This window comes from Amblyomma maculatum, chromosome 11, assembly GCF_055883805.1.
Source record: "Amblyomma maculatum isolate TAMU_Amacu chromosome 11, ASM5588380v1, whole genome shotgun sequence".
Taxonomy (NCBI): domain Eukaryota; kingdom Metazoa; phylum Arthropoda; class Arachnida; order Ixodida; family Ixodidae; genus Amblyomma; species Amblyomma maculatum.
The window spans coordinates 21393385-21419823 of NC_139354.1; the positions used below are offsets into that span (position 1 = coordinate 21393385).

General features: G+C 46.1%; 1 protein-coding gene across 2 annotated transcripts in view; it reads left to right on the forward strand.

The window, feature by feature from the left end:
- The first annotated feature begins 7096 nt into the window (after nucleotides 1–7096).
- Nucleotides 7097–26439, forward strand: part of LOC146173064 (uncharacterized) — a 37902-nt gene continuing 18559 nt past the window's right edge. The window contains exons 1-2 of one of the 2 annotated variants that reach the window (XM_084584888.1): nucleotides 7119–7614; nucleotides 18714–19954. In XM_084584888.1, the coding sequence (XP_084441014.1) occupies nucleotides 7327–7614; nucleotides 18714–19838 (1413 nt within the window). In that variant the 5' untranslated portion in view covers nucleotides 7119–7326 and the 3' untranslated portion in view covers nucleotides 19839–19954. Of the gene's footprint in view, nucleotides 7615–18713; nucleotides 19955–26439 lie in introns of those variants that run through there. The other variant, XM_084584889.1, reaches the window with a different exon arrangement.

The window sequence follows — 26439 nt, forward strand, 5'->3', positions numbered from 1 at the left end:
ATTTCAGAGCAAGACAGAAAGCAGTTTGGAGCAGAATGGAGTGATTTGGAGGCTACAGCAGTGCCATCCATGAGACGTTAAGCTGAGACACTCCGCAGGCTTCTATGCTACCAATAGCCCTCTTAAAGGAAGGAGTGCTTTGCACGTTTAGTGCACATCAACAGATAAAGCCGCCACAATTTGTGTGTGTGTAACACACCTTAATGGAGGAGCCAACCCCAGCATAGCATAGGTCTGGTGGTGAGTTGTGCAGGCTGGGATGATGAAATACTCTTGTGTAACCATAGTGGGCATGGCAAGCTGCCCCATCAGTGTAACTAATGTAATATAGTATGCTCTTATGCTCTTTGTTTTGTTAATAAAATGCAAATAAAATGAGTTATGCAAAATATTTAATTATTCAGTTTGAGGCCAAGTCCATTTAATCAGGTTGGAGAGGGGGTTCCAGAAACGAATTATTCAGTTCTTTTAGTGTGAAAGCACTACTCCACGAGGTGTTAAATCCAAACTCAGGATATTGTGTTCCTAGTTGTTGAAATGGACTTGACAACGTAGCATAGCAGCAGTTTAATAAAAAAGGGAGCAGATTCGAACCCGGGTATTATTCGTAGGAAGCAAGTGCAGAACATCGTAGCTGTTGCTGCAGCTTACCACACCACTGGTTTGACGTTGCCCCTCTTTCATGCTTGTGAAATATGAAAAAAATGCCATATGACAGCACCCGTGAGGTACCATACTGCAGTGTTTCCAACAGCATATCGAACAAAAAAATGTGCACACTGACCTTGCCCAATAGCGTGACTGCTGCTCATTTCCGTGGGCTGCACAATATATGATATAATAAATAAAGAAAACAGAGCCTACCTTTGTGATACTTCAGTACTTTTTCTTCCTTTTTTGTTCTGTCAGTGGAAATGTAAAAGTGTCATCTAAGTTGACTGTCAGTGGCCTGCCCATAATTTACTTATCACTGATCGCGGCTCGGGCTATCCTGCTTCGACAGAATGTACTGAAGCATTATGTACAATGCTATAAGCAGCAATGCTAGAATAAGGTTAGGACTAAGAAGGCATAAACCTAGGGCCAATATAGCTCTCACAGCAAAGAAAAGGGCTCTTTTATTCTAACCTGTGTTATACATGGAGCCACAGATAATAGAACTTTGAGTGGTACGTATGAAGCAAAAAAAAAAAAACCAAATGGAAGAAACAGGTCCACCGCCTAATTTAACTTTGTTTAGCCCGATCAGTTGGGAAGGACTTATCTGGCTGAAATAAGAATTGAGTGACATGTATTCCCTGAGCTTGGGCCTTCGGGTGGAGGGCTTCTGGACAAGACAACAAAGCCCCCAGGATGCCACCGCAGGGCAAATTTTGCAGGTATATATATGCATATATATATATATATATATATATATAAATAAACATACACACAAAGGAAAGAAGCCAATAGATGGCAAGGCCAGGGAGAGCATAGAGGAGTTTTAAAATTTTATTTCTGTCACAGCGGCGCGATTGCTGAATCGGGCCACGGGGCGAGGGACTACGGAGGCGGAAATTGTCTGGGTACCAGCACACTCTGGGAATCCTGGGAACGAGACGGCTCACATGAATGCTCGAGGTTTCGTCAGCCGAGTAGGTGAGCCGGACATTCCGGGAAGGTCCACGAGAGATGGGCTGGTATCCTTTCATGACATTACTAATCATTTCAAACTTGAGCGGAGGATTTACCCACCCCCGGACAAGCAATTGGTGAAGGCGCAGGAATGCGTCTGGCGACGATTGCAGACTAGATGTTTCTTAAACCCATACGTGTTGAGCAAAATCTACCCGGACATTCAGCCGGAGTGCAAATGGTGTCAGGAATTGGCAACCTATGACCACATATTATGGAGCTGTAGCATAGCACCGCCACCGGCGGATATTATGCGTGATCCTTCCCTCGAGCAGTGGGAGGCCGTGTTGGCCAGCTCAGACCCGGTCGTCCAGACCAGGGCCGTGGAGTGGGCCACCCAGGTCGCCGTCAGCCATGGGTTGATGGCCATCTAACACGGAACCATCCATACGTGCTCTCTGACGAAAATAAAGTTTTTCCATCCATCCATTGCTATTCGGATTAGTACTGTAACCAACTTAGGGTGAAAGATCAGCCTTCACCTCAACAAGCAGTTTTAAAGGGTTAGCGCTGTCAGGAGAATATATAGATATCCGAAGAGGGGGGACGAGGGGGGGGGGGGGGGGGGGGGCGCTCCCCCCTCGCCCCTTAATCCTCTAACAGGGGCTTGGCAAGTTCATTCTGCATCCATGGCGACACTTGTTTTGATTTTAAGTGCAAAATATTTTGTATGTGGCACATGTTGCTGCTTCATCACATCAATATAAATGTTTTATAATCATTCTTCATCTTCGTGTTGTGTTTTTACTCTAGGAGGTGGAGGGAAGCTTTGCTCCCCCTAATGCAGAACTCTGCACATATGCCTATGGTCAGGAGAGGCCCAACATTGAGCAGTTGGCAGGGTTCGTCATATTGAATATTCCGCTGAGAGGCAGTTCGATATGCGCAAACACGACTCCTATACTTTTGCATGGGATTTTCAACGGGACATATCTAAGAGTACGATTTAAGCATTAATTTGATATCTCCGGGGTCGATATGCAGTGCGGAATCACATATTCTCGCTACCTGTTGCATCATCAGTCACATGATTGATGGCGTCATTGATAACTTAATGACTTAATCAATTTGTAGCTGCAATCATAATTGCATGGTCATAGGTAGGACAGCATAGTCATATGACACACCTTTCTTCTATAGTTATATTTTTGCAATATGCCTCTCGGACGAACCTCCGGATTAGTGCTTTATCACTATAATGATCGTGATCACTGCGCATCAGATACAATCATCGATCTGTGCGTCGACGCGAAAGCTTTTTTTCAGCAATCTGCAAGGCGGTGCGAATGGTCAATCGTCTCACGTGGGCGAGTCGATATGCCGCTAAGCGTGGAAATCGACGTGAAATTGGTGGGATGTGTGTTGCCAGAACGTATTTCATCGAGTGCGGCTCGCCAGCACGGCTACGGTCTTGCAAAAACTGGCGCAAATACTTTTCAACTTTCGCGCGCTAAAATAGAGGGGGGTGGGGGGGGGGGATCATTAAATAGGAAATGCTCTCAACAACTAACGGAGAATCTGAGCGCCTGTGTTTGTGACAGTAAATATAAACACAATTAAGAAAAACAAAGTCACAAGAAAAACAGTGTCCCATCGCGGAGCAGCAGAAGCAGCAGTAGGTCGCGCAGTCGCGCCATAGAGAAAGAGGGTGCGTTCCAATACCCCCTCGTAGACGTCTACTTAGACGGCTACGCGAGCAGCCGCCATCTTGGGATGCGTTCCAATTCTCGCGAAGCAGTCTCGCGAAGACGGCTTCGCCGAAGTCAACATCGATGCAGACTACTTTGCTGTCTAAACATGGCGGACAGAGCGCGTTTCGCGCTGAGCGAGTCGTGCGTGCGGTTGTTGCAGTAGCTGTACGGTGGTCGTGCTCTTTGCGAACGCCGGAGTATGCATATGAACGATCTTTCAAACGTGAGTTGTTACGTCAATGTATGCGCTAGCTAGAGGCTAATTTAGCTGTCTTTATGGTCGTGAGATATAGCACTGCAGATCCTTTTACCGCGCTAAGAGGAAAGCGTGCGTTGGATGCTGTTGGTCTTCTTTTTTTAACTTGACGAGTTTCTTCAGTCTGCTTCAGTCTTGATGTTATCGACGAACTCGTCGCACCTCGCCGGGAGTCAGGACGGCTGCTGTACGGCGCACGTGTGTGTTTCTACCTTGCTGTAGTAGCCGTGGCAAACTCTTCCGCCGATTTTCAGTTAATCTCAGAAGAACGAACTCGCCTGACGGTGCCGACTTGTTGCGCATTGATTTTTTTGTGCCTGTACATTATTAAAACAAGTTGTTGTCTTTGGTTTCCTCGTCTAATGACTACAGACAACAGGTGTAACAGCACAGTTTTTCGTTTGCTGTAGCCGGTTATCACCTTTCTTCCGTAATCGCCTCAAGTTTACAGTATTTTGCATGTTTTCATTCTTACGACGATGTGAATGAGACATCTGAGAAGCATGTACACTTCAGCATCAGTATAATAAAAAAGGAAAAACGGACTAAAGTTATCTTCCGTCAATTCGTGAGCATGCTCATTGCGTGAGAAGTCTGTCTGCTACAAGTTGACCTATTAATAGTCCATCTACATTGTGGCGATTACACATGTAATATTGTTGCTGCAAAAAATCGGCGAACCGTTAAAAACGTGATTTTTACCTGTATTGTCGTAAATCTTTAAAGAAAACAGCGTTATAATAGTTATAAAAACTTTTTAGTTCAACATTTATGCCGCGAGGTGACGCTAGGCGTAAACAGGTAGACGCGTAGAACTTTTTGAGGTGTGCAAAGCGGCCGGCGAAAGCTGCCCCCAAAGCGCGCCGATGACGCGTGGGGGCGCTGAAGACAGCGGCGCCGTCAGAGCAAGCAGCCCGGCGCATTGCTGCAGTAGCGTTGTGCACGTGGTAAGAACGCATCGCACGCGCTGCTTTTTGCGTTCTGAAATTTTTTGGTTATTTTGTTGTCGGCTCGGCTTTGAGAATGCCACCAACAGCAAAAAAAAAGAAGACACAGCGCTGGTGCTTCGTGCCTGGATGCAATTCTGGGTACAGATCTTCAACAGAAAAAGTGTCCCTCTTCCGAGCTCCAAATTCGGAAGAGTTATTCGCCAAATGGACCAACGCCATTCCCAGGGCTGATAAGCAACTGGAAGAGAATTCTGCTGTGTGCGAGAAGCATTTTGACGCAAGGTATGAACTATTTTATCCCACGGCGCGCTTTTTAGCGCTGTATATGCGCATTCTCAGGTGCTTGCCTTAGTGGCCGCTGGTGCTGTCTTGATCGTCAGGTGTGATTTGTGTTCTCGTATACAGACTTCAGTTCATGCATGGTTCTCTTCGTTCTTTCCTCCAACTCCGGCCCAGTTCATTGTCATCATGAGGTATTACTAATCTTGCTGTTTTTCTGCCATATTCAGTTTGTTACCTTGCATGCATCATATACACTGCATATTTAAATTGTTTACACTTGGCTTCAAAGATGAGTTACTATTCCGTGCTTACTTTCAGGTGCCTCAGTTTCTATAGTCTTGCCAGAAGTCCCAAAGGAGGCAATGTGCCTGATGGCGTGGTTGAGTCATTGTTATCTGTAGAGGAACTACTGAATGAGACCGACGGTGGAGAGAAAGAAGAAGAAAGCCGACCACTCCAATGCGATGCAGCTGAAGTGTCTGTGGACCATGCTTCCTACTCAGCTGAACGAAGTGATGCCCGCCTTATATATTATATCGCTGGCTATGTGGCAAGGAAACGTGTGTTGTCTGTCGACTGTGAGGACTGCAAGGATGCTTGCCTAATGAAGAAAGAAGACGTGCCCAGCTCCGATTTGCCCGCAGAAGCATCGATGCTGTGGGACCTTGGCGGGCTTTTGTATCCCACACACTCCCTGTACAACCTTATTATGACACTAGCGAACAAAATTACTAGCTTTTTCAGCAGAACTTGTCTCCATGCTAAGTCGGTGACTGACATGTGGAAAATGATTGGCGAAACAACAAAAATAGGCTGCCCCCAGCACTCACCTACTCTGACGAATTCTGTAGTTAAATTTTACTGCTTAACCCGGGTTCACTTCTTTTTGAAATGGGTAAATCAAAAGGAAGATGAAAGGAAAGCCAAGAGAGTGAAGCCATGCGTGCTTTAGAGGGCTGCAGAATAAGGGAAAACTGCCACACATCATTCTCTAGACACCTGAAGTCTTTTTGGGGTACCATCATGTACACATGCCAGCGACCGTATTTTCACATAATTATAGATTTAATAAACAAGTATTCTGTCAGAAACACGTCTTTTTCTGTTTTGCTGGGTAAGTGCACTCATCTCTTTTTTTTTATGCTCCACGAGCTACATTTCCTTGGAGCATTTCTTAGAAGAGGGAATTCAAAAACGTTCGATTGCTCAGATTACAAAGCATTTAAAAGAACTCAATGGGGCGAAAAATTAATCTGTAGCCCTCCAGTACAATTTTGCCATTTCCTTTTGGCCTCGGCAAGAAAAACCCCACTAATTCTTGCACGATACAAACGCACTGCGCGACACAGAGTAGTCTTGCCATGTAATCATCTAAAGAGCAAAAGAAAAGCATGCAACACCTTCCGCATATGTTGAAATTTTCCTCACCGTATTAGCGCGAATTTGCATGCTCTGTTTACATCACATGAGCTTGAAATTGAAGCTCTTAAGAGGCAGATTGTTATTAGCTTCTAGTCGACATGTGGACTTCGAAGAAAACCACCGCAGGAGGCAAAGGTGGTGATAATAAACAAAAATGCCACACATTGTTGAGGAAGCCGAGATGAAAGCAAATGAATTAAAATCTGAAGGCATTAGGAGCGAATCACCCTAGCAGCGCGGAGAAGGATGGGCGTTCTAGAAAGGTGTCTGAGGGTCTGTGTCAGCTACTTTTCATGCCAGCACACAAATTGAACCTTATGAGTGGTCCAGCTGCCGTTAAATTAAACCTCCGCAAATTTATGCCGAAAAAAAAAATTGATTCTCGCAACTGCGTGTCGTCTGCTCTAGACAGAATGCCGTTCTGATTGGTGAATATTTCTTAACTCGGGCCTCATAACTGTTTTGTGTCGACAAACCACCGTCACCGAGCCATTTCTCACCTTCAGCGGCATTCTAAAGCCAAACCACGGTGCGCAAATCATGCAATTATGCGCAGTCCGCGCACTTGCCCCCATGCATGAGCAGCGACCGCGGATAGCCACCCTAACAGCGCCCTTAGCATCAGCGCCCCTGGCGGCATCGGTGAGCAGCGGTGCCATTTCCGGTAATGGAAACGCGCCGCGCTTTTCACACCTGAACAAGTTCTAGCCACCCTAGACGCGTTCCAATACGCGAACCTGTAGACGTCTACGTAGACGTCTACGAAGACGTCTACGAAGCAGTCTTGCTAGACGTCTAAGAATTGGAACGCACCCAGAGATTGGTCGCGCCCCTGAGCGAGCCAGCGGCCGTTGCCCGTTTATTGTTACAAGTGGTGCTGGGATCTAGAACACCTAGGTATCTAGAACCATCTATAGCCATAGCTCTATGCTATACCTTGGTTCCTCGGAATCCTTGGTTTGGTCTTGGTGCTGTCACTCGCGCTGCCGCGCACTCGCGGCTGTCACCGTTGGCTGTTTTCACAAAAGTGCTACACGCCGCATGACATGCGATGCCTCCTTCAACTGCTCAGTACACGCTCGTCGGCTTTTGCCCGGAACTCGACTGGAGGCCGCTGAGTTTTGTAACAGCCATTCCACCCAGCAAGGTGTGCAGCGCATGTGGACTCGTGCGCAAAAGGACTGCGTTGCTTCCCTGCGTTCACGTACTCTGCGAGTCTTGCTACGAGCAGTGCGCCCACGGAGGAATGTACGTTTGTCCGCTCGACGGCTACGAGTGGCAGGATGAACATGATGTCGACTGGAAGGACTTTCCTCTAGATCAACTACTACAGAGAGAGGTTAGTAACTTTCTCTCTCTCTCGTTCTCTTTGAGCCGCAGCAGAAAACTACGGAAAACTACCTTGCGCTAGACAGATTCACCTCTGCAATATATGTAGTACGTCACCCTAGCCCGCCTAGGCATGCTGGTGTTGCTGTTTCGCTGTTTGCTGCCTTGAGCATGTCACTAGTCGGTCTTGCCTTTGTAGACCCTCGTTTTCCTGCATTAGTTTTTGCTGACTAGACGTGGATGGTGGTAGGTTTTCTAAAGCACTGCGGCGGAAGAAAATGCGACTCCTTTGTGTATTTTTTTCGTACGAAACCGGAACTTCGTTGCATACACTGCGGCGCCCAATTTGATCTCTAGAGTAGTTGTATGCCGCGTTATATGCAATATTTCGCTTCGAGCGCGTTGTCAACTGCACAGCCTCATTTTTGAGAGCGATGGAACAAAATAAAGTGCGCGACACTGATCGCATAGCGCTCAGTTCGAATTTGGCGCAATAACTAAAGGGCATATGTCACACTAGCACGACGCAGGTCTTGTCGATTTGGCAGTACTTTTTGAACTGTTGACACAAGTGTCGTGCCAATGCTGAGCCAGTTCTGGACGCGCGAGGACCGCTCGCCACAGGCGATCTCAGTTCACTGTCTAACCGAGGAAAAAAGTGCAGATACGTTCGTCTGCAGCGAATGTGTGTGTCGCATGGGTGAATAATATATGAGCGCTAGATTTTTCTAGTTTTTTCTATAGCTGTGCATTTAAACAGCTCATATCACCTGGTAGCAGCCATATATGAAATTTGTCAATTCCAAAAGGGATGAATTATTTTACTCTGCTCTTTCTTTTGTGTTGTGCAGTAGAGCAGGCCAACCGTCACGGAGTTTTGGGCTTATACAAAATTTTTGAGACTCACCATTCTACCAGAAATTCGTGTCGAGATGTCAGCCAGTTGCAGTGGAAACCATTTGGCATAATTTTGGTCCTCGACATAACTGCCTTGCAGGTGGTGGCCACAGAGTGATTTTGATAGATTGAGCTAGTCGTAGGCTGGCAGACTAACTGGCAAAGGCATGGGCTGTCTAGTCGCCTCAAAACCGGCATGCTGCCACATGCTGCATAGTGATGTGGAGACCACCGAGCAGAAAAGAAATATGTTGCAGCAAGTCACCAAAAACATTTTGACCTTCCCTGTATTAAAAAAAAAATAAAGGTCAGCACTCACCTTCTGTACATTGCACAATTATCTGTCATGCTACATGTGGCCACCATGGCCATTTAGTGCACGGGAAATGGCAAAGCACCATATACAAAAACAAGCATGACCCGGGAGTCGTCTGCTACAGAGCGTGCCAAGCAGCTTGCAGTATTTGTATGGGAAGAGAAGAGGCCAATGCAAAAGTGTAGGAGAACTCGTTCAGCACGACATCAGATCGAGTGCCAAAGTGCAGGTGGCACTAGCTGCACTGGAAGATCAAGTACGAGAGTGCCACGCTGCGTGGGCTTTTGCAGAAAGTGCAGCCAAATCGAGGAGACGGCACAACGTCAATTTGGTCTGCCAACCTCTGCGATGCACTGTGCCGACTGTCCCCCAACTCCTATGACACTAGTGAGACAACGTGCAAAGCATTCAGTCAACTCGGTCCTCTTTCTTTCTCAGTCCCCTTCTTACATGCAAAACATCGTCAACTCGGCCCTCTCTCTTTCTCAGTCCCCTTCTTAATTTCCTTTACCATTTGTTTAATTGCTTTATTTTCTTCTGCTATGCAAACTTCTGGTTTCTTTAGAGCTACTCCCTTTTTATTTGTTTTACTTGGTTTATTTGCATTATTGTGAAGTAACCATGGATGGGGGCACTTCATTTTTAATTGTTTATTATGTCCGACCACTCCAAAACAAGGGCCTCATCAATCGTGATAATGAGCTATACTTAACAGCTGAGGTTGTTGTGTCAGAAAAGCAGAGCTCAAAAGATAAATGCAGTTTGAGCCAAATAGGTAATAAAAAAGCAAGGAAATTGGGAAAAAAATTTTTTTCTGTGTGTAGGCTCAAAACAAAAACGTTATGTTTCATAGCTTGCTGTCGTTACCCCTACACCACGAAAGCTGAGGTTAATCAGTGCTTTGCAACGTGCTAATATGGTTCTAGCTGATATGCTTGTTCTTATATTATTATTATTCTTTCCAGTGTGAAATTTGCGAAGGCAGTAGAAACGATAGGAGTTTAACACTGCTGGCATTTTGAATCTTCCAGTGCAGTGCAGTAGCAGATAAAACCGTTGGCAGATTTAACAAGGCCGGCCACAGGACTGGCTGCTTTTAGTTGCTTTTGGCTGCGCAGAAATCTTAATACACATTAAGTTATGCCAGAACCATTTCTTTCATGATGCGTAATGTAGTGTTGAAGTTGGCATGCAAAGTAGAGACGCACATAATTCTGCAGCAACTAAAAATATGACTGCAAACATACTCCGAAATGTAGGAGGATCAGCAGCTCTAGGCTGGCCCCAGAAAAATAATTTCTTCCTTGTCATTTCTTTAGCACCTACTTCCTTCATTTTTTTACTTTTCTTGGCATCTTGAAAATTAAGTAAGGTAGCACGGGTTTGTCGCAGCTTTGACGCACACAGCAGATCTCACCTTGAATGGAAATTGCTGTCGTTGACTTTGCATGCTATTTCACACGTGTACAATGGCCATGTGGATACCATTTACGGTTTGCGCTCGCATGCAGGTCGGGGATTATTGCGGCTGTTATGCTTTCTTTATTTGTATATATTAATGCTGAAATGTATTCGTCATCGACATGGTGTAGAGTCTGCCTCACATTTGAAAAATGTTTTTGCTCAGCAGCCGATCTCGCAAAGACCCGGCTACCACAGTCGGCAGATTGGTTTTGTTGGTGTCCCTGGCCTCAGTTGCACTGCGAAGACGACATCTGGTTTTCATTCGCATTGGTGATGCAATGTTGGCCTAGTGTGACAGGTTGGTCTGGCAATGGTTTGGCTGACCGTCGTTGTCGGGTCTGCGTTGATGCCATGTCGTGCTATTGTTGTAGGTCGTTGACAAATCAGTAGCGGATGTCGCTTCGGTGGCATCTCCACCTAGCTTTCTGCGCGCCCAACACAGTTTCGGTTGTGGGTTGAAAAAAGTATCAGATTTCCTCTCGCTACAGGGCTTCAAATGAGTTTTTCTGTTTAAAAAAATTGATGTGTCCATGGCTTCAAACATTGCATTATTCATAGCAAATGGATTGCGTTAATGAAACAAAAAGTTATTAGAGAGTTTTGATGTATTAGTACAAAGACTTTACACTAAATTGTGTCCACCAAGGCTGAAAGCTTCTTCCTGCAAATATTTTTTCTCTGTTTTGATTTCCTTATTTTTCGGAATTTTTGATAGTGTTCGCTAGACATTCCGTGTATGCATTATGGCAAGATTAGGCCGTGTCAATTGTCAGCGACCACATGCCATCAGTAAGTTGTTTCATTGCTGTGCGGTTTTGTGTTGCTGCGTGCTGGTAAGAACCGCACGAGTTGGGCCTTCATTTGATCACTTGATGATGAGCTATTTCAGCCAAGGGAGTCCTTCACATTTGAAGTATTAGGTGCTTGAAGACTAGTTTCACAAGCTTGCCCAAGTTGCGCGACTTGCTAGTGCCTGATCGTTTTGTGACGTAACAATTTAGAAGCGTCGTTATATTTCCTGTCTGCTTAGTGCGTAGAAATGCAGCGTAATAATTACAAGTATTTCATCATCGTTGAGGTTTTATGCACCAGGCTTTGCAGTTTGTTATTGTCGAAGTGTACTATTTTAAAGAACTGTTTCTGCTGGCAGCCACTGTCAGAATGCATTTCACAAACATGGTAAAATGGGCTGGCGAACACGGTCGCTGCAAGGAGTGGTCTTTCGCCATGCTTCTTGGCGAGTTCAGTTTTGAGAAGCGCATGTGCTGTGCTTCTTGCAGGACATGTAGCCATGATTGCAACCACTTAAAGTGCACGCCTTTCCCAGTAAGGCAACGCTTATTGATTTCTTGCAGCAGCCAAATACAGAAAAAATACAAGACACTGGACTGACTAGAAACAAGACGCTGGACTGGACAGACCCAGTCGAAAGAACCACGCAAAACCGTCCAGCACATTGCCATACATTTGACAGTTGCGCTGTAGATTACGTAATCAGAGGTTGTTATCATCGGCATGACATTATGAAACGCATTTAATTGTCCAGATAAGCCATTTTGCCACTGAGTGTGCCTCCAGTGCCTGCTCTGATGCGGTCAGTGCCACACGTATGCTCAAGCGTGCTGTGCAACACATTTTTTTGCAGTCGGAAACTAAATTTTGCAGTAAGCATGGTGTTTAAGTAATCAAAGCATACATGGGTCAAGGTTGAGGTGGATGAATGCTGACTGAGATTGCAAAATTTCAGTGTGCATCCTGCTGCTCCATAGAAATATCAGCGGAATTGGTGCAAAGGATAGCCCTCTGAACACATGCTGCCCTTGATGGTGGCAGTCTGTACCTACCAAATTAAGCTGCCACTGTCTTGCCACAATGTGGCCCTGCCATCTGTGTACAGCTCTCTTCCTTCTACCTTGGTCCACAACACTCCGGTCCTAGCCATGAGTAGTGATGAGCTACCTCAAGAATTATGGTAGCGGTTTGCTTTGGCTGCTTACTGCTTGAATGTTCTGTATATGCCCATTACTGATTTTAGTCTGAATCCCTTTTGTCCCCTTTAACCTTTTCCTTAAACGATACCTTACTTTTGTGCCTACTTGCCTACTACTGTCGAAATATTTGCTTGCCAATTTTCTAGTTTTCTCTCCATTTTGTGTCGACATTCTTCAAGTACAAGTGACTAAAAACTTCTTTAGCTCCCTGCTTTTTCCCATTTCTCCAAGTCACTGCTTAAATTCTATCTTGCTGCTATCTTCCTGTCCTCAAGTGTTGACCATTCCAAGTTATCTTGTACCCTCTATTTTCTTTTATTTACTTGTGCTCCCAAATTGAGAGTACCATGTGTGCTACCTCACTGACAGTCACATTATTGCAATTAGAGACATTGCAGCTATAACCGAGGAGTCATGGAGGTCTGATGATAAATTCATATTGCTGTCGATCTTGTGGCAGAGAAGCGCTGAATTGGTTCTTTTGTGCAATGTGACTAATTTTTCTTACTATTAGAGCTAACATTACTGGCACCTACAAATTTGACGTGAATGCTCGAAAGCTTCGCTTTAACAAATGGTAGGGTGAGCCTACATGAGTAGACGGCTGCCTCTTCGCTTGAAGAGCCCTGGTAGGTGAACTCACATGCGTTCAAAGAAAGTATTTAGAAAATATCAACATGATTTTAATGTATATTTTCCTCACATTATTATTGAGGCATGTTTTTATTGGTTTTAAAGTAAGAAATTTACCTGAGCTAAAGACATGTCAGCAAACGGGGGCTGACATACATGTGGTATGTAACTGCTTCTAAAGTTTGTTGCCTTGCTTAGACCAGCTGTTGCAGCTGACAGCAGAAAGCTGTGCAGGGTCAAAGTTGGTTCATGCCCCTCATATAGCCACGCACGCACGCACGCACGCACGCACGCACGCACGCACGCACGCACGCACGCACGCACGCACGCACGCACGCACGCACACACACACACACACACACACACACACACACACACACACACACACACACACACACACACACACACACACACACACACACACACACACACACACACACACACACACACACACACACACACACACACACACACACACACACACACACACACACACACACACACACACACACACACACACACACACACACACACACACACACACACACACACACACACACACACACACACACACACACACACACACACACACACACACACACACACACACACACACACACACACACACACACACACACACACACACACACACACACACACACACACACACACACACACACACACACACACACACACACACACACACACACACACACACACACACACACACACACACACACACACACACACACACACACACACACACACACACACACACACACACACACACACACACACACACACACACACACACCATATAAACTGGAAAAGAGGTAAAGATTTTTTCTTGAAGAAAGCTAGCTGAAGGCACATATATAGTTATATAGCGGTCTTCACAGAATTTGAGGAGGCAAAGTCTGCAACATGTGGCAACTATCACCATCACTGCAAAGTGGATTTCGGTCAGGGAGACGAATTGAGAAAAATTTCTTTGTCCTTGCGCAGTGCATTGAGGCTGCTCTGCAGGCAGATAGCCCTCTCTATGTTACGTGTCTGGATATAGCCAAGGCCTACGACAATGTTGACCAGGAACGGCTGTGGAGACTTCTACGAGAATATGGCTTGGAGGAGCGCAGTGTTGACCTCCTTCGAGCACTATGACGGGGTAAAGGCGCAAGTGGAGTGGGCAGATCAGGTGACAAGCTTCATGGCTATTCCGAAGGGACTACGTCAGGGATGCCCGTTGTCACCACTGCACTTTATGATCTATGTCGCAGGGTTCACAGCACAGCTAGATGCCTCGGGGCTCGGTTTTCGTCTGGAGCACTTTGAAGAAGGGAGAAGGGTTGTGCGATATATACCCGCCCTGGTGTATGCGGATGACTTCGCAGTGCTCGCAGGGTCACCCGCAGAGCTACAGAAGCTCCTGGACATTTGCGTTTCCGGAATGACGGAGCGTCGTCTTAGCTTCAGTGACACGAAATGTGTGGTGATCTGGGGCGAGGGAGACCACCAGAGCAGATCCATGTGGCATCAGGGGAGACAGGTCGCTAGAGTGGAATCCGCAAAGTGCCTCGGAGTCAGATTGTCCGCAGGAGCAGACTACCTGGGACAACACGAGCAAGAGCTAAGGGGGAAAACTGCTCATTACAGGGGTATGCTAGGGCGCCAGTCACTTTGGTTGTTTAATTGGTAAGAAATGACGAGTGCTTTGGAAGATGGTGGCAGTACCAGCGCTTACATATGCCAATGCACTACTGTGCCTTTTGACGGGCACCAGAGAATTCATTGAATGTCAACAGAGTACAGTTGGCCGATTGGCATTGGGGGTACCACGGCACACAGCGGTGGAGGGAGTGCAAGGAGAAGTTCGATGGTCGTCATTCGTGGCGAGAGAAGCGGTGGCCAAAACAACCTATGAGGACAGGCTGATGCGCCTGCGGCCAATTGCCTGGCTCTCAGATGTGGACACACCTGGTCTATACAGGGATATCTACACGGTGGACTAGGCGCACAGCGAAGCTGCAGCGACGGTACAAGTTGCCAGTGGTGTGCCTGGCAAATGCGAAGGGGACCCAGAGACCGGCCGGCAGTCGGGCAAAGAAAATAAAGGAGGAAGTGAAAGCAGCTGAAACAGCGGAATAGATAGCTCCGGTCGGTGTAAAGTCATCCCTGGCCTTCTACAGTTCGCAGAAGTTGGAGGTTCACCCGGAGCCGTGGCATGAGAACTCTCTGGGAAGCGGCCTGCTGGCTGAGGCTCGTTGCAATGCCCTGAGAATGCAACAGTTGAGAGCGAAGTTCAATGAGTGCGAGACGGCATTCGTCATCTGCGGAGCACGTGGTCCTCTGATGTAAAGGCATCATCCCAGTTCCGGGCGCGATATCGCTGCCAAGGTACTGGGCTTCTCCGTCGGCGCGGGTACGGCAGCAGCGTTGGAGGTTACAAAGGGATGCCTGGATTGTTGGTGGTCGGAGTGGCAAGGGAGGCATGAATGAGTAGTGTAAATTCGGTAGTGACAGACGAAAGTAGAGTGTGCTGACAGTCCGTGAAACGGGCTATTGGCAGCGCTTTCTTTTTCTTTCTTTTTCCCTTTTTTTTTTTTTTGTGTGTGTGTGATAGATCCAGCTCGGACTGTGATGCCATGATCGCCCGTTTCAGAAGGTGCGGCCTCATCGCCATCGCCACTATCAGCGGGCAGCCAAAGCCGTATCGACATCCTGCAGTTGCTGGAAGTTTTCTTTTGTAGTCCCTGGTGTATTTGTCTTCACGTGCGCTCTTTCATTTGACTGATAATACTACATAATGCCTCCTTAGCAATGAATAGTGGCATGTGGAGACAGTCTACAGTGGCTTTTCAGAAGAAGTGGTAACATGGCTGCCCTTTGGGAGACAGTTTGACATTTCAGAAAAGCGTGTGCGGTGGCATGGACAAGATCAGCTGTTGGAGTGCAGTGTTTCAAGAAATGCTGCATAAGCTAAACACTTCATGACAATAGATGGTGCATTGTGGAAGGTAGCGAGCGGAAGAGTCCCGTATGGGCAGGTACTGAACGCGGAATACAGATACTACGAGAGATGCTTTCCAGTCATCACCGCATAGATTTACCGTGAATGCGACCCATTTCATGCCGTGTATTTTCTCTTGACAGTGCATATTTATATTCGATATTGCGCTTCTTTCATTTCGCATCAAAGGCACGGGCAGCGTCCACCGCGGTTACGCCGCTAACCGCTGCTATCACATACCAAGCCTGGGGAATGCATGCGTGTCTTTGGTGTGCCAGTGCCTGAGTGAAAAAAGTGTACGATTGAGCTGCCCCACTTCAACAGCGTACATTTCACGTTAAATCACGGTTCAAGAACAGCACATAAAATAAGCAGGGTCTAGAGTACCAGCCGGCCACATTGTTATGCAGCCTTGGTATACGTCCGACGGTGCAACAACAACAGTGCATCCCCATCCCGTCGTAGCAACATCGTTTGCATGGCGTTTGAGCAGAATGTTGAGAAACGTGCGCCCTCAGCTGCACCACATACGAAGACATCAAATTCGCAGCACTTACAGCAGCGCTTATGAAAGCGAATTCGTCCACTGGCGCGGCAGACTCCCTAGTCGTCGCTAGGCCTAAATTGTTTCGCATCGAAGGCACATATCTGATGGCGCTTTGTGATTGCTCATCGCTGGAGTAAAGGGTTTTTTGTGGAACTGCCTTACTGCCCATCCCATTTTATGAATAAAAGAAAGATAATTTTGGTGATGCCTTAGCAGCGGAGCCAGCGTGCAGAGACGAGCCGCACGCCGCACCGGTGGCAGCTGGCTGTGTTGAGAAACTTGTTTGTATTGCATTTACCAACAGCACAACACAGGTCAGCGATCTGCAAGAAAGATATGTTTCCTTTGTTTTGCAGTCGGCTTATTGTTTAAGTAGAGAACATATTTTAGCATGCTCTTCTGGCACTGACAGAAAAGATCCATCGTATCATTGATGTGGAGGGCTAGCCGGAGGCACGGCCGCCGCGGCGTGCATGTTTACTACTGTGGAGGATGTAAAATGAGCATCATATTCGCGAGTCCACCGTTGGTACTAAGTCTGTCTGGCTTACACAAGAAGTTCATAGGCGAATTAAATCAGGATGGACTGGAAAGCGGTGAAGCAGAAACATATCACAGCCGTACTTGGACTTTCATTACATGCTTCCCATGTACGCTCTCAGCAATCATCTTGCAATTTTTTAAATTTCTTGTGCAGTCCGCGATCACGCATTGCTGTCCCAATGATATTAAAAGGGGCGCTAATAAAGGTTTACAAACATTACGGGACACTTTGGTGACTAAAGTGGTGAAAGGCAAAAGCCTGAGTGCCGCATTCTGCTACGCGTTCGTTGCGAATGTGGTGGTGAATGTTGCTTCGAGTAAAGAGGGTGACTACTGTTTCACATTCCTCCCTTCCTTTACGACATGGTACATGTATAGGCGGAGAAGTGTGACAGATACTACGCCTTTTCTATCCTGTTAATCAATTTCAAATGCCGCTGATGCCTGCTGTACTAACGCCTCCTAGACATCTGGGTCTGCTTCTGTTTGCTGTGTGGTGCGGCGTTAGAGGAAGCGGCAAATGAAAGGGTGCACAGATGCCTGGATCGGACGCCCGGTGGGGTCAGCTTCGTATATGCATGGATCGCCTTGTGACGTCATGACCTTTCGTGATGGTACATCGCGCGCCCCTTGTTAAACACAACCAGCATTTCATTGAACGCTATAAAGTTCACCGGTTTTCTATAATCCGTCTACAGGAAAGGAAAGGCACAGTATCTGTCACTCACGGAATCTATCATTCTCACTGTAGACAAAGGGAATTATGAAGAGCGTTTTACGATCTGGGGACGATCCGGGGTGTGGCGCAGTAGTAAAGTGCTGGGCTTGAGATCCAAGGGATGGAGGTTCGATTCCTCGGTGTGATACAAGGTTTATTAATTTATTTTTGAAGTATCGATTTAATAGTGATTGGGCATAAGCTGCTGCAAAAGCGTGAAAGTTTTGCTGACGACAACGATTAGCCATTAAGGCCTTCGCCTCAATATACTGAGGTGCAAGGCCGCTCTGCTATGCATGAAGCGTGCGAATGCACAGCCCACTCGGGACTGGCAACATTGGTCCCGCATTATGAATCTGGTTAGAGAGTATTTTCCTCCTCTTCTGCTTGCTTTCGGTAAAACGTTCTATACATGCATACATGTAAAACGAACTAACAAGGCCCAAAAGTGAGTCACAGCCTACACTTTTTATGCATATGTGTATGTTCTTCAATGTAGTCGACTGGCTTTGTCCACTACTCTTGCCTCTTCATGTTCCACATTCATTCAGATATCATGGTTGGCTTAGCCTCTTCCGATACAGTTATGCATACATTGTTTGTGCATAAACACATGGGCGCTGTTTAGTGCCATCCTCTTCTGCTGTCTACTGTTGCTCATGTCGCGTGTGGATAGAATGAAAGGAAAGGAAGAGCAAAAACTGCGGATAGGCACAAGAAAGTGTGAATACAAGATTGCAATTCATGTCCTGAATTATGGCGTCAGGACTTAGAGTGGATAGATAAGGTAAAATTGTAAGCCTACACTAACTGTACTTCATTCAATACAACTATCTACTTTTAATTTTACAGTTCAAGAAAATGTTAAATATCCTGAGCTTAACTAAGGTCTGACTTTAAATCATTGGACAAAGTACCTTGCCAAGATAAATTGTCAACTGCATCCTCTGCGAAGTAAGTCATCCCTCTCAATATCCTCCTTTTGTCTTCCAGGTCAAATGCTGGAATGCTGAAAGTGGTTGCCAGCATGTGACAGCTGCTTCCATGATCACCCAGCACTTCCACTCTGAATGTGTGCATCACTCTACCTGCTGCCCCAAGTGCTCAACCAGCATTCCTTGTCAGGAGGTGTGTGCCCACCTCAGCTCAGGTGCATGTGGCTCGATGGCAAATCCTTCATTAGAAGTTCAAGACCAGGACGTATCCAAGGAGGACACTGCATTTTCAGATGGCAGTGCATTTCCTAATTCGTTCAGAGAAGTATTTGAAAAGCAGGCGGAGGAACTGAAAGGCTATCTGGAAAGAATGACTATTGATATCAGTACACATGGTGACAGGCTGAATGAAATCTTGCACGACATGAACACATTCAAAGAAACTCTCAGGCAAGAACAGGCAAATGGAGTACAAAATCAGGACAGGCTGGAAGAAGCTTTGCGTCAACTTACAGCGTCAAACGCTGAACTCAAGCAAGGTTTGACACGCAGCGACACAGTAAACCTTGTGTTCACAGGAATAAGTCGTTTTGAAAAGGTACTGAAAGATCAGCTAGCTACTGTAACAATGCAAACAGCTGGCAAACTGTCACAGATTGCAGCTAGTCTTGAATCCAGACCTCAAAGTAGAGACAGTGGTCAGATGGCAGGGTGCATCACTGATGTACTCCAACTTGCTAGGCTGCAAAGAACATGGTGCGAGTTTTTTGTGACAGGTGTGAAGTCACACAAAGAAGAAGCACTGAGGGAAGGTTCCTATACCTTTTACAGTGACAAAGTGTACTTGCGTGGTTACTGTTTGTCACCTGGGGTAGTTTTTAAGAGAGACGATCGCTGTGTAACATTGCATGCGTGCTTTCAGCTACACAGAGGCGACATGGATGAAGTTGTCCAGTGGCCGTTTGAGCACAAAATCAGACTGACTATCGCGCATCCCGAAGAAAACACCATACTTAAGGGCCAAGTTAAGGGGTCTCGTTTTTCAAAGTTTTACCGAAAACCAAGAAATTCGAGCAATTCAGCTGTGTATTTTGCAGACAAGTTGTTCTACCTAGAAAACCTCATGACAGATGGCTTTGTTGCTGACAACAAGCTTCGTATTAGTTGGCAGCTGGTGCTGTAAGTTATGCCTGCATCAGTGCAGGGAACAAAGCACAGGGCATGTGTGTGGCTGAAAGAGGCTGTGCGGTCTTCTTGGTAATACTGGAAGAAATAAAAGAATCTTCCTACCCATTAGAAGGCTTTGTGTTCTTCTCAAATTTGCAGTTTAAATAGCAAATATCAATGTTTGCTTCTGACAAAACCCTTCACTTGACCTTTTAACATGACAGCATTAAAGGCCCAGTTCTGGAGAAGAGCATCATCGGTTCTGTTAAAGAAAAACTAAAGCCGTGTTCAGACTATGTGCACTACGTATGGATCGTTCATAACGATCGTAAGCTTAAGCGCAAAAAACGTGTCTGTTCAGACTGCTATCACATTGAGCTTAAGATGCGCAACTTCAGTAGCCAGCATGGGCGTAAATGTCAGCGGACCCGCGACTTTTACGACTAGAACAGAAATGTCGGTTACCGAGTGACCAATGTACACAGCCGTTTCGGTTTTCTCTTTCCGGTCGCGGAGCTTCCGGTCCTCAGATTTCACGTGCAAACCACCTAGCAGGTGACATCATCCAACGCTCCTACATTGCTGCATTGTCTCGGCTTGCCGGTGTTATTAGTATTGTATCGGTGATTGTATCTGACCTCAGTGCGGAATCTTCTTCGCTTTGTAATTATCAGCCTCTCATAAAATAAGGTCGGCAGAGGCCAGTTCTCCACGACCAGTGGCTGAAATCAAACTGAGACAAGTGCAAAATGAGGCCCGACTTCAAATTGCCAGGGCACTGAGTCAAAGGAGTAAGTGCTTTTCAACTTTTTTTTCATGTGTGAAAAAACTTGCAACCGTCAAATGCTTCCCCTAGGCTAGGAAATTGAGGTTATAGTGGCAGGGGATGTCCGTCTCATCCCAGTGCATTCTCGCAGCCCATCGACTTCGTTGACAACAAGTGAGGGAATAGTTGGCCTGCAGTGAAATGCCGATACGTGGTGAGGTCGCGGTCAGGCGACAAAACGAAGCTGGCGTGGACCCATCGATGTTTGAAAAAAGCCTACTGTAAAAGAGAAAAGGAAAACTGTCTTCCGAAGGGGGACGTGTTCAGTGGACGTTTCTGTGTCTGTTGCACGCCCTGCCTCATTTCATTGTACGACCTCTTGAGTCATCGCCCCGAACCGTCTGTCCCAAGATCGCTCCAGAGCACTGGTAAACTGCTTATCGCAAGCAAGGATGCCGGCGGACTGCATGCTAGAACTGCGTGCGAGCGGGGGTTGTCAAAAAAAAGAAAAATATATTACCTTGCTTCTTTGACTGAGTGTTGTGGGGCGGTGACATCAGATGTTTGCCAAGAGTATTGGGGAAGCGCGAGGACGGAAGCTGGTGTGTAAAACCACGGTTGGACCAAGCGGACAGGCATGCGCTGTCGAAGATTTTACTAACCCTAATTCTTCTGTACGTATCCGTCTGCGCATGTTGAGCACACAAACGATAAGCTCATTTTGAGCTTGAGGAGCCTCAACCTCCGGTAGCAGCCGCTTGGTAACTGGCGCCATGTTGAAAAATGCAAAACTCTCTTGGCCCAGAGCGGCGATTGGCTGGTCGTAAATAACATATCTTTCCAAACAGCTCAGTGTAACATACGCGGTTGCAAGCTATGTTAACAGGAGTTCCAGCAGCACGACAGATGCGACAGTAGTCTGAACGCTGCTTAAGTGACAGTAAATGGATGCGATTGTAGTCTAAACGCGGCTTGGTTACACACGTTTATACATGTAGAGGCAAAATATATCACTGGATTGTTAGCTCTGCAGCGCTGCGTCCAGTCACTTTATTCAAGCTTGCTTTTTACAGCTTTGCTTTCCTCCATCTTGTCGTTTTGAGGTAACAGATGCTTTATGCTTTTATTAGGATCAACGAGGCCGATTTAAGGTTTTTCACTTTTTATGTAACCTTGTCAGAGGAGGTTAAGAATATGTAAACCACATCGTGAAAGACTGGCCGCTCATTATGTGAAGAAACAGGCTGTCGAGATGGTGCGTTGTTGTATTACAGTTTCCAGTGAAGGCCACCTCTTCTTTTTTGGGCTGAAATGTACTGGCAGCCAGTTTTTTTTTTTTTTCGCAGCACTTGCTCTAAGAAGACTTTGGAGCCACTCTGGTGAAATCCAGTAATGTGGGTAGCAGTGCTTCACTGAAATCTCTATTATGCTGTTGGCAGCCAATGGAAGTTGACATGTTACGTGCCCGAATAGATTGGCAGGCGAGTTGTGACGTCACAAGACCACACGATAAGGCTGGTTTGGCAGCAGCTGCCTACTTGGGAAACTGCTGCAATAAAATGAGGTCTAAACCCTGACCTCTAGATGTTGAGCTGGACACGCTGCTGGTAGGCATGCCCATAGTTCATACGGCTTGGTTAAAGTGAAGCTTTATATATCTGCCAGTTTGTAGTTCACAACAATATGCTAGTGACTATGTGTGAGATAATGAAGGCGGAATTTGAGGGGTTAGTACTTCAGCAATTTGTAAGTGCATGTACGCAAACGAGGGTTCGCGAGGGGATTTGTAAGAAGGTTACCGCTAACGAGTGTGTTGGTTAACCCTACAAAGGATGCCTTTGGCTCAATCATAATACTGATGTGTCGTTGAAAACTCCCGCGTTCACATGATAGCTGAAATGCATGTGTCATGTTTACTTGCAATGGCCTCGTCTTTCTTAACCCTTTGACTGGGAAAGCAGGAAAGGATTGAAATAATTTTTTGTTGGCTTGTATTTGATTTTATTAGTCTAAATTGCTAGCAAACAAAATTGGAAAGCCTTTAATCAAGAGCTTCAGTGAATATAGAACATCAAGAATTCTGTTGACCTGCCAAGTTAGGGAGCAGGAAGCTGGCAAACTTGACATGGTTTACTCTGTCCTACTTATGATGGAACTGAACAACTCGGTTCTTATCGCAATTCAGACAAATGAAGACATCCCATTTGCTGCACTTGAAATCTGATACACCTTTATGTCCGATATCACAGCGCACTCTGGCCTGCTGCAATGATTTATCAGTTTTGGGTGGTGTTAACAAGCGGTTACTAGCCATTGACACGTCATACATGGAGTCCTTTGTGGGTAGGCCATGTTTTCGCGCTGTACTTTTCATGGTTCACCTCAATCATGTTCGTGAGAAGTGTCACTAGAGCCTAGCGCCAAGCGATTTGAATGTAGCGAGGCAGGAGCGACATGCTTATCCCTCGTCCATGATCCACTAAAGTTTTGTCGCTGTGGCTTCAAAACAATCGGTACAATTGTAGATGCTGGAGAAAAAAAACTAATTTATAGTAAAGAGAACATTTTGCCAACTTTTATCATGTTGCCTGAACAAAAGTGCAGCTGCCTTTTATAGCTGGCATTAAGCTTGTCTCGCTACGTTCAAAGCGATAATTGATATATATATGGAGTGCCGAAAGAGCATAGTTGACGATAATATTGTACTACCTTATTGTGGAAGCTTGAATTTTGTAGACTGCCACTTCTGGTGCAAAATAGGCTGTAGGCTTTTGTAACATTAAACTATTATCTACAAATGATTGAATTCTCAGAATGCTCCCACTTGAAATGCTGCTATTAAAGCTGGAAATCTGATGTGGCACACTGGAAAAGAAAACAATGACTGCATTCTAGGGCCGAACATGGGCCCTAATAAAATAAATAAAAAACATGGGCAACATGCAATATCTATTAACGATTTATACAACTTGAATAAAAAGTCCAGCTGATTTATAAAAAATGACTGCATCTTCCGTAATCAAGAATGTATGCATGAAATGGTTACAAGCATTGTTTGGAAACAATACTACAACCGTCTGCTAAAGAAAAACGCAATGAACTGACAACACAACACATTGACAGACTCTATTGGAAATGCTTGCACATTTTTCGAGCTTTGTGCTTCCTCGAACACCAGCGTCAAGCGAAATTCTATGCGCATGTGGCACCATGAGCCATACCTTTTAGTGTGAAACAGCTAATCCATCTTGTAAAACCTCGTTTGGTGCTTGTATGTTCACGTTTCGGTTCCTGGATGCTTATAAACGAGTGCCTGGATGACTAGAAATCATTGCCCGGATGTTAGCTCTTGATTTTGCTTTGACGTGCCGACAATGGGAATGAAAGCATTTCATGCTTAAGCTAAATCGAGGCCAACATATGTTCGACACGTCTGTGACTCTTGTTGTATGGCTGCTTAATTATGTCAATAATAGTGCTTATCTGGTTAAAGTGTTAAAATTCTCGAAACTGGAGACCCTGACCTGTGAAGTAATGCCATTGTAAACACTCATTTGAGGCCGCCTCGCTCATGGACCCTTCTGTCACCAGCACCATGACAGCAAAGCTGTTCGTCCCCTTTTTCCGGTGAGCCGCGTAAATATGAGACCCGGCACTGAGCTAAGCGCGGGGGGCTTTAAAGGGACACTGAAGACAGCCAAAGATGGTATGAAAATCTAATAAACTACATTTGGTGACACTGTCGCCGCATATCCGGCAGCAAAAAATCGAATAATTGCTGAGATATTGCGATAAGAAGTTGAGGTTTTCTCTTGTTCCCGCCGGTCGAATTCAAACTGTGGCCTCCAACTACGTAGTTGGAGTTGAGTGACGCACACTATGACGTAAGCGGAGACTCCGTGATAGCTAGCGAGCCATCGCGGCCCGCGGCGTCGCATCCCTCAAGGGCCAACTTGGCAACAGCGTACTCGCAATGACGGCCTCAGCCGAAATAAGTAAAACGATGAAGAGAGTAATTTACCGAGCGATGGGCCCATAAAGGAAGAAAAAAAAACATAGAGGGCTTGTAATGCACAATACTTTACATGTTTCTCAAGCTTTTGCGCTCCTTCTTGCACTGTGTATAAACAAACCGAGCCCTCGGTCATCGCAACACTTCCTGACATGTTTACATACAAATAAGATTTAGTTACCAGCAAAATAGTGTCCTCGCTGCTGCGCTTGTCAGCTTTGAAGCTTCGTCGCACTTTTTTCCTTCAAGGTTTGTGCTACAGCTCCGTGTTCAGCGGTAGCAGAACATCACCGAAGTGCCGGCGCTACTACATTTGCCAGCGCTGTGAAATTCCACATGTTAAAATGGATCCAGTGCACAATATAGTGCGCATAAGCATCCAGAACATTAGTTGCAAGACGTGAGAGCAGGCAGCATGCGCCGATGATCAAGAAGTTGTAATTTTTAGACCGGCAGCAGAAAACTTTATTGTAAATGGGGCCATGACATAAAAACTAGACATATATCCAAGGTTCTTGTGGCGCGGCGTAGCCGAGCGGTTAGCGCCGAACGTTATGAGCAAGCAGTAGCGAGTTCGAGTCTCACCGCTTCTGGGGACTTTTATTTTAAACCTTTTGTAATGTATTTCCGAGCGGTTAGCGCCGAACGTTATGAGCAAGCAGTAGCGAGATCGAGTCTCACCGCTTCTGGGGACTTTTTTTTTAAACCTTTTGTAATGTATTTCTGGTGCTTCGTTATTTTTAGTTTTTACTTTTTACCCGAGGCCCTTTTTTTCGCCGGGCGACGAGCGCAATATATCGACGCTCTCCTTGGTATGAGCGGCAAGTATGCCCCTTTTGTTTACGACGCCTGCAAATAGCACGTTGAAGGTCTTGTTGACGCAGTATATGTTGGTCAGATGTGCCATGATTTAGTGAACAATTGAATGATACTGCGTTTTTCCTTCGGTACTTAGCATATGTATGCTTTTCGTGGCGTACGTAGCTGCAGTCAAGCGGTCCGGTCGCAGTTGAAGCGGCAACGGCGGCGATATGTTGGCGCAGAAGTGTGAACGAAGGAGTGTGTCGGCGGTAGCGGATTTCGCTCGCTCGTGCCTCCGAATGCTCAAATGGGAACCATCAAGGCGCATCTGCTGCTCCAAGCTCGTAATTCAGGCGCTGCAGGTTCAAACAAACTATCCGAGTGCGCACGAAATGCCTGAGCCGAAACATAACCAAAACTGAAGTGCGCCTCCAAGTATATTTTTGTATTTGCCTTGCAACGTTTACGTTGTCTTTTCGCCGTCGTTTACGTATGATTAAAGCGTCTTATCATGTTTGAGAAAAAACGTACTACCGCATTCAAACATTCAACGTAATTCGCATTTGTCAGCCTCCGGGATCCCTAGCGCGCCACGTGATTTGTAGTTGCGAGCCTCGGCCGTTTGGCTGTGGTGGCGATACCTGTATTTCTGTTATTCTTCTTTACTACCTTATAACAGCTCTGTTTTCAGTAAGAGTGGTCTTTTTGTAATCAGGAACTGGCATTCTATCAATGAAAACCCACTTCCTTTCTCTCTTTAGTGTCCCTTTAAAGCGCGGAGCTTCACTGCGCCATCTGTGTGCACTTTTACGTAGCAGGCTACAAACTGAAAACAAAGCTCTTCCGGTCACTTGCTGAGCGGTACATTTTTAAGGTGGGATTTGAGCGGGTAAACTTAGAGGGAGGGGCGGCTGCTCCTGGCCCTACGGGGTGGGGAATGGTAGGCCTCTGCCATTTGCGGTGGTGGCCAGCCTGCCACCGGCGGTTGTACCTGTTATAGGCCGTCATTGCACCCACCACCGCTTCGACGGCAGACGA